The sequence below is a fragment of the Amphiprion ocellaris genome, chromosome 1 (genome assembly GCF_022539595.1).
Source record: "Amphiprion ocellaris isolate individual 3 ecotype Okinawa chromosome 1, ASM2253959v1, whole genome shotgun sequence".
Classification (NCBI taxonomy): domain Eukaryota; kingdom Metazoa; phylum Chordata; class Actinopteri; family Pomacentridae; genus Amphiprion; species Amphiprion ocellaris.
In genome coordinates, this window is record NC_072766.1 from 28,805,462 (window position 1) to 28,819,780 (window position 14,319).

Here is a 14,319-nt window from a genome sequence, read left to right on the forward strand (position 1 = left end):
CAGGGGACACCCTGGACAGGTCACCAGTCCATAACACGGATACATGTACAGACAAACAATCACACTCACATTTACACCTACAGACAATTTAGAGTTAACACGCGAACATGTTTTTGGACTGTGGGAGGAAGCCGGAGTACCCAGAGAAAACCCACGCATGCACGAGGAAAACATGCAAGCTCCATGCAGAAAGATCCCGAGAAGGCGGGAACACAAACCAGGATCTTCTAGCTGCAAGGCGAAAGTGCTAACCACCAAACCTCTGTGCAGCCCTGCTTAACATACAGGTTGTTGTTATTCTATTTACATAGCTACAATGGCATATATCTTTTACAGTCAACAAAATATGGCAAAACAGATGCATCACTGCATAACTATTAACTATAAAAAAAAACAACTAAATATTACATCAAATGAAGTGAAATTGAAACTGAGTACGAATTCAGTCTAATTTTTAAGCTACATTTTGTCCTCTTTGAGCAGGTAATTGTATCTTTGATGGGATAAATATCAGGGACACAAAATGGTACCTGTATACTTTAGGCGGTTCACTGTGACTCTAGCCTGAGTGTCTGGAAAATACTGACTTGAAGAATAGCATGATTGTAGTTACTGCTGCCCATTCACAACTGTATAGCAGCACCCTGCATGTATCATTGAAAACAATAAGAGGCCATGACTACTGGTAGGTTGGGCAAATCTGTAGCAGAAGGCACAATAGCAGCTTCTGACTGCAGCAAATACATTTGTGGGTTTGGACTTTTCATGAGCATTAATGGAAAATAAGAGAAAAAGTGTTATCCTTTTAAACCCAGCCAATTAACTTCGCGAGTTTTGTTAATTCATACAAAACCAGTACAAAGGCTCTGTGGAGACATCTGGGTCAAATGAAGTCAGGTCTGTCTCACATCATTATCCTCTTCGCACTCCAATCACTCCTGTTTTATTATGAACAGACCAATAGAAACTCAAAGCTCTTCACACCCCTATCATTTAACTGTCTCTCCTCACAGCAGTGGTAGGTGAATATACAAGAGAAGCCATGCTTTTTGCATATGAGGAAAGGCAAAGTTCACTTAAATATGACGCCCTCTGAGCCTCAGTTGCAGTATATGGAATATGAATATCTATGAAGGGATTTAGTAAGTGAAAGTTTTTCACTGCTAGAGGGAGAGAGGGAGAATCTAAAGTTCTAAAATGAACCAAATTGATATGCCAAATGAGATAAAGTTATATGTATGTGTTTGTAATTTTTCCTATTCATGGGTCACTGCACATGTGTCTGTGTACGTGTTTGTATTGATGTGATTACTCACCCTCATAAGAATGGAAGATGATGGGTTCAAGGAGGTCCTGATATTCTTTGACCTGAGACTTGTTTCCTCTGAACACTCCTATAACACACACACACACAGACACACACGCACGCACGCACAGGCACACACACACTCATTCAATAGTGTGCTCAACAGGGACTGTATATTGTGTACATATGTGTAGGGGAGTAGGAGTCCTGTGTATATGTCTCCATGAACATATATACATGATTATGTTTTACCACCTTTGTGTGGGTGTATATTTGTATATAACTCGTGCTATGGGAGCATGTATCAATTTACACACACAGTGAGGAAATTCAACCTTCTTGTGGTGTCTCCACAAGAAGGTTGAATTTCCTCACTGAGAGCAAGTTCCAATAAGATGAACTGGTATATGGATTTGGTTTAAAGTAAGGGTGAGATTAGATTTAGAGCTAGGCAAGTTATGACTGTTTAGGTCTCCAGAAAAATAATATAAGTCAATGTAACATTCACTGAAGTGATGAACAGCTGTGTGTGTATGAGCATGTGATTTAATTTTCTGTATAAAGTCAGTTCTTCGTTGCCTCCCATCACACAGTGGACTGCATTACAGGGTTAACTTTATCTTTCTTTATTTTTCCTGTTTTACACTGGGTATGCAATATTTAAAAAAGTTGCTTTTAAATGTATTTTAATTCATCTTTCAGTACAACAGAAATAGCCTTAAATAAGCAGGTAATTTAGGTTTCGTGAGGCGAGGATTATCCATATGGTTGTGCTCCACAATGCTCACATTTGAGCTGCTGCCTATGTTTGCAGTTTGATGCTAGGTTGACATTGTACAGTGTACAGCAAAGCCATCTTCTTCTCACTCGTGTTTCACTGGAAATATGATGATTAGAGTGAGCGAAATGAGCTGAAAGACACTAACATGCTCTGTAAAGCTGTGGGTACTGAGAATTATCTGTGATTTCATCATTACAAATTTCACATACACAGTTATTTCATCTGTTGTTTCTCAAAACATGTTGCGTGTGTGATTTGTAAGTGAAGCATACAACAAGACCAAACAATAATCTGACCATTTCAAGGTGGCAAAGAAATCCCCAATAATCTTTTAAAATATCGCAGTTCAAGTGGTCTGAGAGAAAACTAGACTTCTGTATCTCTTCTTGTCTGTTTTTATTTTTTTAGGAAATCTAGCCTGTCACATGAGACTTTGACCAATCACAGGTTTATTCAGATAAAGCGTGTTCTTATTGGCTGTTCTATAAATGCAAATGCATGGGATTTTCCTGATTTCTGCTTATGCTGGCTTTAGCTCAAAGTGTTCCCAAACAGGCCTGTGCTATTTCATGCATCACTGCAACAGATAGGCATGTTCTTTAGAGTCCAGTATGTACTGTTGGTTAAAATCGTAGCATGTATACAAGACAGTTTTAGAGCAGTTTACTGTATTACTTTTAACTTCTGTTAACGTCTGTTTTGCTTTTGACTGGGATCTAGCTTTTTTGATCAGTTTAATAGATCTGTTAAGGGATGGACCCATAAAATGAATATTTTGAGATTGTCCGTTAGTCCTAAATATGTCAGTGGAGTGTAAATAGGCATGGGGGGATGATTGAATGATGTGTGAATTCACACTACTGCCCTCTTCAATGTATTTCTGCCCATTCCCTTACATTCACACGAAAAATCACAAATCGCATCTTTTCAAAAGTGTCTTTAAGTCGTCTAAATCTAGCAAACACTAAAATGCAATTCCCTGTCAAATGCTGTAAGTCTGGCTTCTATCTTGCCAATGACCCACTTGAGGCATCATAATAGCAGTGGTGAATAGAACAAGGCTTACCGTCAATCATCATGTAGATGAAAAATATGGGAAACTCGCACTCGATTCCATCAAAAAGCTGGAAGAAGACAGAGAAGAATGGAATTATTGCTTTTCCATTTCACAGAGGAGAGTGGCACAAGGACTTTCAAGCAGCGGATCACAGAACTTTAGAAGCACTGAATATGTAAAAGTATGGCATGGAGAAAGCCATAGAAGATGTGATATTGTGGTGAAGGCTAACACATCAGAGAGGAATAATAATACTACCTTTCAAGGTCATTTTTTTAAATAATAAGCTGTATTTGTTTGTGGAGAACATTTGAATGTCTAAAGTGTCAGAAAATTTATGGTACAGAAAAACAAGACAATGCTGACTCTACAAAGAGTTTGGCAGTCATGTGGATATCGCAGATCAAGTACACCCCCTATAGCAGCAACACTCTCAATGACAGCGGCCTCCCCTGGCAGGACAATGCACCCCTCCACACAGCAAAGACTGGTCATTAAAGACTGTTTATTGTGGTCAGGAACAACAAACAGTCCAAAAGGGGTGATCGAGCCATCGGGTTTACTAGATCCCTATTTGACTGAGCATCCATGGGATGTACCAGAACAGGCCTGGCAACCCACAGGACTCAAAGTGTCAGCTAACAAGGTGCCAATGCCAGACACCACTGGACATTCCCAGATGTCTCTGTTCATGGTCTGGGGTCTCGAGCCATTTTGGTGGCATAACAGGGATTGAAACAACATCAAGCAGACGGTTTTAATGTTGTGGCTAATCAGTGCATGCCATATATTTCTCATTCAGATTGGAAGGCCCCGTTCACACTCAAAAGATGGATTTAATGATAATTCAGCTTTTGAATTCATGCTGCAGATGTTCCTTTAAAATCCTGTGACTGGCACACTTTCACATCGCAAACATATCACAGACTGTTTGGTTTTGGTTCAGTTGTTTACTTGATAGTTTGACTGACAGTTTTCACACTGGCTGGAACAGACAGGCCCATGCTGTCTGAATTACACGAAACGTTAGGTTAAAAAGCTAAGCTTAGTTTAAAACGTAAGATGTCGGACCACCTTTAGCCTTCAAAAGAGCTTCTTTGTCATAGATTCCCCTAGTCTGTGGGTCTGTGACTGAACAGCATTCATCCAAAATATATTCCCTCACTTAGTGTTTTGAAGCATCCAACACAAAAATAACCCTTTGGAGTTCAGTTGGAGTGGGAACCAATGACTACGAGAACCATCACATATGACTTTCTACATTATAATACATATAAAACCACTCATTGAGCCCTTGCACTCTGTATGGACCATATTCATTCAGTTTATTCAGGTTTTAAATTTAATTAAACTTCTCCCACATAAACACCTAATAAGCAATTTGACTGACTGATCAACTGACCGTTAACTGAATGCAAAGAAGTCAAAGGCAGTGTGTGGCAGCAGCTATAGAGAATTTTTCCACAACAAACACTTGAACCAGCACAATTGCTTGCTGGATTATTCTCTGAATCTCACTCAACCAGAAATCCTATTATAAAGAGCACACCACATATGTGTGTACTGTCACACACACATAAACCTGAAGTCATTTGGTTACAAGTCACATGCAGAAAACACAGTGAAGTGAATCGGAGACTTATTCATTCCAATAATGACCACCTAAAGAGGATCAGCTCAAAAACACTGTGCCTGCACAATAACCTTCTTTTTGTCACCAAATTTGTATGAGCTCTACAAATCATCAAGGTCAGCTTGTAAAACTATCAAGCAAGCTGCAGATGTTTATTAGCCACTTTTAAATTCATCAATACAAACTCTGTGTGCCTGTGCCTGTGCATTTGAGTCCATCCTTCCATAAATGTCATTAGTCCCGAATATCTCTGTCCCTCATCTTTTGCAATAATCTCCTCACTGATGGAAAACAACAGAGATTACATGCTAATTGAATAACAAATGCCTGGTGGAGCTGACACACGCATGCACTCGCATTCAGAAGCTGCTTTCACAATCACTGATCAGATATGACTGTCTATATGAATGTGCTTCTTTTAATGGTTCATTTCTGCACCCTGTGATTATGCAGATATGCATGGCCTTAAACTGTGTATTTCCACAGAGATGACAGGAATACGTAGCTATCAGGTGGTGAGAGAGAGGGATGAGGGAGAGAAAAATGAAAGTCAGGAGAGTGCATAAAGAGGAACAGAAGAGGGGAGGGTGTATTTAGTGGCATATGGAGTGAGAGAAAGGGAGAGCTGAGGCAGTCACCCAATGAGGCCTGTGCTCTTGGCCCATTGAGGCTGTAAACAGGGAGGGATCCCTGGTGTTTTGTGCTTGAGCAGCTTGACTGATTGGTAAAACTGTCTATCACACAGGCTGCTGCTGCTGCTGCTGCTGCACTCTGTCAATGGTAAACAGACAGGGAGCACAAACGTCTGCCCTGCTGTGAATTCTCTCTTAAACGGAAACAACAACTTCAGTCAATGTCTTCTGCAGGGAGACCTGGTCTACCTGTGTCTTCTCTTTCTCCAGACAGAACTCATAGTGTCAGACACACCTGTGGCATTTCACTACTCTGTGTGGCGGCTTATCACTCGAAACACATAACATTTTACTTATCACTTTCTGCATAATGTGTTTATAATGCTTATTAATCTGTTACACCTCCGAAACTGCCAAATGCTTCTTTTCTCACATCAAAACAATCAGCAGCTTGTTTAAATATTCATCAAAAGATAATGGTATTGTTGTAGTATTTGTTGCATTGTGTAATAGATAATGTAACCACTTGAATTCTTTTCATTTGAACTCTTTGCTGATGTAGTTGCAAAAATATCACCACTAGTAGATGGAAGGGAAATGGCAGCAGAAGTGTATCATGGGTTTACATAATGAAACTTAACTGGGATCAGGGTCTTCCACAATAATTATCCGTCTGCCTGCAGCTAGAACTGAGAACAGGATGGAGCTCGAAGGAACTGAAGCATTAAATACTCTGAAAATTCCTCTTCTTTGTTTCTTAGCTGTGGGATTAAATAAAGCTAATTTCAAAGTGGCTCAGAGTTAGGATCCATGAGTGCCCTCTGTGACATATCAAGTGACGACTTCTATCCTCAGTGCCTCATTATTTGGTTTGTTTGATTTCATTAGTACCTTTTAGTCACAAGCAATCCACATATTTAAAAACTGAACTAGAACTGACAATTTCAGTAACCTCTCGAATGAAGCGTCCAATAGTCCATACCCAAAGAGCACTGCAATCTTGTTGCTGCCGGGTGAGCTCAAGAACTCTTTAAATACACGTGACTCTCTAGCAGTCAGCAGAACTGAGAGACAGAAACTCCATTTGCGCCTCACTTTGCACTTGCAGATCCTGGTTGTTTCCTCCATCTGCCTCTCCAAGCTCTCTCTGGGAGGTTAGTTCTAGAGCTAACACACTGATTTGTTTTGCGTTAGTCCAGTTTGTGGTTCACTCCTGGTGCGCTCACTGAGCTGATTCTTAAGTGAATGCATTGTCATTTCGTCAGGATCACAGGGGATTCGCAAAAGGACAGCGGATGCATGGTTATTCACCTACATATATATGCACAACCTCACACACTGATATACACTCATTCACTAAAACACGCACACGAAGATTTGGGGAGAAATACTTGGAGGATTAAAAGACTTGAAATGGGAGAGGCAAAGTCAGTGGGAGATCTCTTAGCATTATCATAAAAGGATAATACCTTTACAGGATTAAACATTTCAAAAACTTTTCAAATGTCAAGCACTTTCTTGCTGAACTTTTTCAGGGATTGCTAACCATGTCAAGTTTAGCAAATGGCTACTTGAAATGAACACAACATACATTTGTGAAAAATATTATATCTTGAAGTTTGAATTTTATGATATAATCTTATGAATTTTAATGAGATACTTTAATAATGGTTGAGTGCTCTCCCAAACAGCTGCTGCTTTGCTGATAATGCAGCATTATATTTGTTTATTTGTATCTCCTAATGTTGAGTGTCTGACTTGACACAACGTTTGAATCAGCAGTCTGTAAAACTTCTAACACATTTCTAAAATGTTAGCGATCACACCTCTCTGACTGGTTACATTCTTCAATTGGAGAGGGCCTTACTTCTTTTTGTCTCTAGTGGAGTTCTCCAGGGGTTTATTCTGGATCCCTTATAGTTTGTGTTATTTTCAATCTACTTTCTTCATTTCAGGCACATTATTCAAATATGTTACATACATCTCAACTGTTAAAATGATAACACTCAGCTGAACATCTTATTAAACTTAAAAGGGTGAGCAACAGCAAAAAAGAAAAGAACAAAAAGAAAGACAGAATAATACATAATAAAATACATCTTTTTGATGTACTACCTTCATTTCTGCAGGTTTGTAGTAGCGGCGATTCTTGTCTTCGTTGGCGGTACGGTATCCATCACGAAGGAAGCGTTTGAAGCCATATTTGCCCCGTAGCTTGCGAACAATCTTGTCAAGGGTTTGACTATAGAGGGCGTCATCATCAACCGCAAAGGCAGGATAGCTGATGGTTGGAAGCAAGGCTGCGTCTGTGTTCTGCCAGGAAAAAGAGTTTACTTTTACAACTCACAGACCTCGTCCAAGGAATGAAACACTGTTCCATTGTTACTATTTTTTTTATTATGGTGAGTGGATTTATAACAAAACAAACCATCAATGTGACAAATTTATAAAATATTAGCTAAACTTAAATCCTAACCACAGTCACTAATCATGTAGCTCACAATGATATAAGCATAACGTCTGAGTCTGCTCTGTCAGTAGCTTGTACCATTTAGCAAATACATCTACATGTGCCTGAGGATCATGTACAATACAAATTAAATGGCTTTTAGTGGCATAGGACTGAAAGCACTGGGTTATGAACAGCACACCACATATTCTTACTGAAATTGAGGCATCATCTTCAATTTGAACAATCATTAGGAATAAATATTGTTATCACGCTTGACAAACTACTATGACTGGGTCCTCTAATTGTCTCATTTAATTTTTGTTTGGTTTAGTCTATTAAGCAATGGAAATGAGAGCTTTTAGGTCTCAGTTTCACTGCAAACAGCTATGAATATTTAAACCTTACTAATAGATGCGAAAATAACAAACTCCAAAAATAACAGACTTGTTTTCCATATTCTGTGTGGACTCTGCTGTCTAGGTACTGAGGTTCCAAATAACTGCAGTGACATGTTCTGACATGCACTGTTATGAACTTGTCTGTCGAGCAGTGAAAGGACTAGATTTCTGTTTAAGGTATGGTCGACTGTGTGATGCAGCTCTTCTGCTTTGGAGCATTTTACTTTGCATTTTACATAGATCTGTGCAGTTCACAGAGGAGCCAGGTGCAGGTCTGACTGGTCCAATCCCCTTTTATGCTCTGACTTCTTGTTACAACTCCAATCTACATGTTAACATCCTCGGCGTTTGCAGCTGAAATGGGATATCAATTTGCAGAACACACTTGGTGCATATATTCAATGTGTCTAGAAAGGAACATTGAAATTCAATCTTTTGACATGTTACAAGAGGTACTGATACTATATTGATATTTTTATTATCTTGATATGATCCTGCACTACGCTGGTGTCTCACTCCTTTCTGCACTCCTTCCTTCCAGCTACTTAATGTCAATGTCACATGGCTATAATGCCACCCTGATCATCTAATTATACTCATTTCCTCGCAGCGTGATGGTGGCCATTCTGCTTGACACATTCTGCACACAGAGAAAGGGATGTGATCATTCAAGTGTCTGCAAGTAGTGGAGTGGAGAGAAGGAATGATTTTGCTCCTGCTTCCTCCTGTTCATATTCCATTTCGTCTTTTCAGCTCTACCGCCCTGCAGCTCTGCAGTCAATTCTCATTTTTGTCATTTCTTGTCAGTGCTGATTTATCAATAGCACAGGTATAGGCAGTGTAATGACTGCATGGCGAGGGAAACACATTATTGAATTGATATCCATTGACGTATTGACGCAAGCGCGTGGTTTGCTTGATGCGTGTAATTAACCTTTGAGGTTTTTGACATATGCGAGGCAGGTTACCATTTGCTCGAGATTATGCACACAGCTGCTTTCCGAGCCACGAAAAAAAGGGTACAAATTGCATTAAATGTGCAACTGTGGGGATTTGTCTCAACAGTACAGAAGTTAAAAATATAATAGATGAACACTACTGTTTAGAAGTTTGGGGTCACTTCAAAATGTCCTTATTTTTGAAAGAAAAGCAGTTTTTTCAATGAAGATAACATTAAATGAATCAGAAATACAGTCTAGACATTGTGAATGTGGTAAATGACTATTCTAGCTGGAAATGGCTGATTTTTTTTTTCTCAAAGATATTTTTATTGAATTTTTCCACAGATATATGGTACGGATATATAGTAGTGACAGGAAGTTTATAAAATACACAGTCAGCTCAAGACAAGAAAGATAATCCTGTCCATGCACAGTAGGGAGAGAGCAAAAACACAACACAGAACAAAAAACATTATCTAACCCACCCAACCCACCCATCATTTCCAAGCAAGACTTTTACATAGAATAATCAACTGGACAAATAGATCAATTGTACATAATTCCTGGAGAGATACAAGTAACAGCTGGATGTCGGGTTCCAATCTAATAAGGTAAAAAATGAATAAAATAATGATAATAGTAAATAAATAAAGTGAAATAAAGTAAAGAAATAAATATATGTATAAATTATGAACCCACACATTGACCAAAAGGAGACATCAAAGAGAGGACTGATTTATACACTTGGTATTGCTGACGTAAAAACAAGGAACAAAGTGTGAGTAAGGGATCCAATCTCTAGCTAGTTTGAAGGTTATGGAAGTATTCCAGAAAAGGTTCCCACATTTTTTGAAACTTTTCTTTGGAGTTACAAATTGAGTAATGTATTTTTTCAAGGTTTAAGCAAGACATAACATCTCTCAACCACTGAGCGTGGGTGGGCGGGGCAGCATCCCTCCACCTCAGCAATATTGCACGTCTGGCCAGAAGAGAGGCAAAGGACAGAGTTCGGCGTTTAGCAGGGGTCAGGCGCACATCGATATCATCTGCGGTGCCAAAAAGAGCAATCAGAGGGTTGGGTTCCAAGTCCAAGCTGACAATTATGGATAGAGTTTGGAAGACTTCCCTCCAGTATTTCTCCAAGCTAGGACAACTCCAAAACATGTGAATAAGTGAAGCCTCCTCTTGCTTACATTTGTCGCAGCAGGGATCTACATCTGGGTAATAGCGAGACAATTTTGATTTGGATATATGGGTCCTGTGACAACTTTGAATTGCAACAAGCAGTGTCGGGCACAGAGAGAAGCTGAGTTAACCAACTTTTTTTTTTTAAAGTTATTTTTTTGGCCTTTTTGTCATCTTTTTATTAGATAGGCACAGTGAGAGAGAGACAGGAAACAAGGGAGAAGAGTCGGGGGAAGACATGTAGCAAAGGGCCGCGAGCGGGAATTGAACCCGGGCCAGCTGCATTGGGGACCAGCCCCTGTACACGGGTCGCCCGCTCAACGCGTTGAGCTATACGGGTGCCCGAGTTAACCAGCTTAAAAATGGTGTCCCACATGTCCTCAGACAAGGTTAGATTCAGATCTTGCGCCTATGCGGTTTTAATGGTGTTGAGTGGGGCCTGCCTTATGCCTAGCAGTTTATTGTAGATAATGGAGATCAAACCCTTGTGTGATGGTTGTAAATTAAGAAGTGCATCAGCAATGTTCACATCAAGTGTCTGAGGGAAGTCTGGTATCTGACAGCAGAGGAAGTGTCTTATTTATAGATACCTACAAAAATGAGACTTTGGGAGACTAAACTCTCTAGCCAGATTCTCAAACAATACAAAATCAATATCCGTGAAGAGATCTCTGAAGCGCTCAATACCCAGTCTCCGCCATTCCTGAAATGTTGGGTCCAGTAGTGAGGGTTGAAAAAGATGGTTGGTGGGAATGGGACTTGAGAGACACAAATCAAGGAAGCCAAAGTGTCTCCTGAACTGAGCCCACACTCTCAACGTGTGGCAGACAACTGGATTGTCTATGAGTATATTTGGTGCGAGAGGGGGTGGAGATCCAAGAAGTGCTAGAATGGAAAGGTTTTTAGCAGAACCCAACTCCATTGCCACCCATGAAGGGCAGTCAGATCGATTATGAAAATATGACCAAAAAGTAAGACAGCGGATATTGATTGCCCAATAATAAAAATGAAAATTGGGCAGTGCCATACCCCCTTCTCCTCTAGGTTTCTGGAGATGGACCTTATTTAGCCGAGGGCGCTAGCCCTTGCTATTATAAGATGGTATAACAGAATCTAATGTATCAAAGAATGATTTAGGAATGAAGGTCGGTATTGATTGGAAAATGTACAGAAATTTAGGGAGAATATTCATTTTGATGGAGTTAATTCGGCCAACCACGGATGTAGAAAGGGGTGAACACTGTGTCAGGCACCGTTTTGTGTGGTTTAGTAGAGTGAGAAAGTTTTCTTTGAAAAGGCACTTGTGCTTTTTCGTGACTGTAATACCAAGGTAAGTGAATTTGTTTTCCACAATCCTAAAAGGGAAGTTGGAATAGTCTGATACCGGCGTCCCCTCACTGACAGAAAAAAGTTTAGATTTATTTAAATTTAATTTGTAACCCGAGAACTGGCCAAAATCTTTCAGTAAAGACAACAGGTGGATAGGGAGGTATCTGGACATGAGATAAAACTCAACAGGTTGTCTGCATATAAGGCTTATGCTCCACTCCATTCCTTCATATGCCAGAGATATTCTTGCAACTGCGGATTGCTAATGCCAATGGCTCTATGTAACCCGAGAACTGGCCAAAATCTTTCAGTAAAGACAACAGGTGGATAGGGAGGTATGTGGACATGAGATAAAACTCAACAGGTTGTCTGCATATAAGGCTTATGCTCCACTCCATTTCTTCATATGCCAGAGATATTCTTGCAACTGCGGATTGCTAATGCCAATGGCTCTATGGCCAGGTCAAATAGTAGGGGGCTTAAAGGACACCCTTGTTGGGTTCCCCAATGGAGGTTAAAGGGTTGTGACAGCTGAGTTTGTAAGGACCGCAGCAGTGGGGCTTGAATATAATAATTTGATCCAGGTGACAAAATTCGGGCCGAAGCCAAATCTTTTTAAAGTCACGAATAAATACGCCCACTCTAGCCGGTCGAACGCTTTCTCCACATCTAGAGAAAGGACACATTCAGGACCCACACCAGAGGGGAGATACAAAATATCAAATGGCCGACGAATGTTAAAACAAGAGTATCGATTTTTGACAAAGCCCGTTTGGTCTTCAGATATAACAGACGGTAAGATGTTCTCCAATCTTCGGGCTAGAACTTTAGCCAAAATTTTAACATCAACATTTAATAACGAGATTGGCCTATATGGATAGCACTCTGTCGGATCCTTGTCTTTTTTTGCAATAAGAGTGATACATGCTTCATAAAATGATTTTGGAAGCTTGCCCTGCTTGAATGAGCCTAGCTGCGGTGAGAGTAGTGAGGAAAATGCCTTAAAAAATTCCACGGGAAACCCGTCGGGGCCTGGAGGTTTTCCTGACTGCAACGAGGAAATAGCAACATCTATCTCCTCTTTTGTAATGTGTTCGTCTAATCTTATTTTACTGTAAGGGGGAGAGCGTGGGAATATTTAACTGGTTCAAAAAATTATCCATTAAAATATTATTGTTCGAGAATTCAGAGGTGTAGAGTTGAGAATAGTAATTCCTGAATCTGAAGTAATGTTACCATCCTCCATTTTAATATTCGTAATATGCCCCTTTGCTTTGAGTCCTCTCGGCTGGTTAGCTAATAATTTCCTCCGATTTTTCACCATGGATATAAAACAAACTCTTACTTCTCAAAAGTTGGCGTTCAATGCGATGAGTTGAGGCCAAATCAAATTTGGTTTGAAGCTCCACTCGCATTTTATATGTGTGGGTTTTTAACTTGAGCATATTGTTAGTCTATTTCCTTAATTTGGTTGGCTAATTCTAATCGTTCTTTGTGGGCCTTTTTTTTCAAATTTGCAGTGTAGAAAATAATTTGTCCCCTAAGGTACGCCTTAAGAGCATCCCAGACTACTAGACTAGGTGTATCTGGGGAGATATTTGTCTGAAAGAAAAATGATATATGTTCTTCCATGCATTTCACAAAGTCATAATAAATGTACCTTTACTTGTACCAGGCATTAAAATGAACAAGAAATTGAAGAAAACAAGGTTGGTCTAATAATTTTTTCCATGACTGTATATTTGCTTTTATTTTATATTTTTATTCTATGTACTGCTATGTCCTATGAAATTGTCTGAGTGACTTTTAACAATGCAAGGGTTAGGATTTCTAAAATGCTATTTCTAAATAAACATGGTTAAAGTTTAGAACAAGACAAAAGTCACAACCACTAGCACATCTGACTGCTGATACTTTGCTTAAAGACACACATTTGTCTGCCTTGGACTGCAGCCAATTGTTTCCTGACTTGATTGCCTTGATTGAGACTTTTTTCGACTCAAAATGTTCCATGGCAGTTATCAGTAACATACTGTGGAAGCACAGTAGTGTGCAGACCTTGTCTTTTTCTTGCACTGACTATAGATATCTGCGCAAGAATTTATTGCAGTTCATCTTCTAGTTGTTAAAGTCTCTCTTTGGTTAGTGGTTTAACAATGAACAACTCATATCTGTGGATCAGTTACATAATTATTATAGTGTTGCCTCGTCTAGAATGTTTTGATGCATGAAGTCACTGTCTCGCTGCCCACTGACTGAGAACAATAGCTCATCTAGAACTCTGCTCAAACACTGTTGTAAAACTACTTTATGCTTCACAATAGCAAGTTGTATTATAAAAGTAATTTGGCCATTTGGTTCAAACCAGAAAGCAACTTTGAAGAAGAATAAAGATCTGGGGGCTGTACAGAGGCACGGTGGTTAGCGCAGCTAGAAGATCCCTGGTTTGCGTTCCAGTCTGGGCCTTGGATTTTTCTGGATAGAGTTTGCATGTTCTCCCTGTGCATGCGTGGGTTTTCTCCGGGTACTCTGGCTTCCTCCCACAGTCCAAAACTATGCTCAGGTAAATTGGTAATTCTAAATTGCCCATAGTTGTGAATGTGAG

The 14,319-nt window shown here is 39.7% G+C and overlaps 1 protein-coding gene across 3 annotated transcripts in view; it reads right to left on the reverse strand.

Moving 5' to 3' along the window:
• The window catches only part of phkb (phosphorylase kinase, beta), a 227,019-nt gene that overhangs the window by 128,464 nt on the left and 84,236 nt on the right, over positions 1-14,319 (reverse strand). For all 3 annotated transcript variants that reach the window (XM_023265994.3, XM_055012134.1, XM_023265996.3), the window contains 3 exons: positions 7,525-7,722; positions 3,154-3,211; positions 1,317-1,394 (listed from right to left, as the gene is read on the reverse strand). In XM_023265994.3, coding sequence (XP_023121762.1) covers positions 1,317-1,394; positions 3,154-3,211; positions 7,525-7,722 — 334 coding nt within the window. The remainder of the gene's footprint in view (positions 1-1,316; positions 1,395-3,153; positions 3,212-7,524; positions 7,723-14,319) is intronic.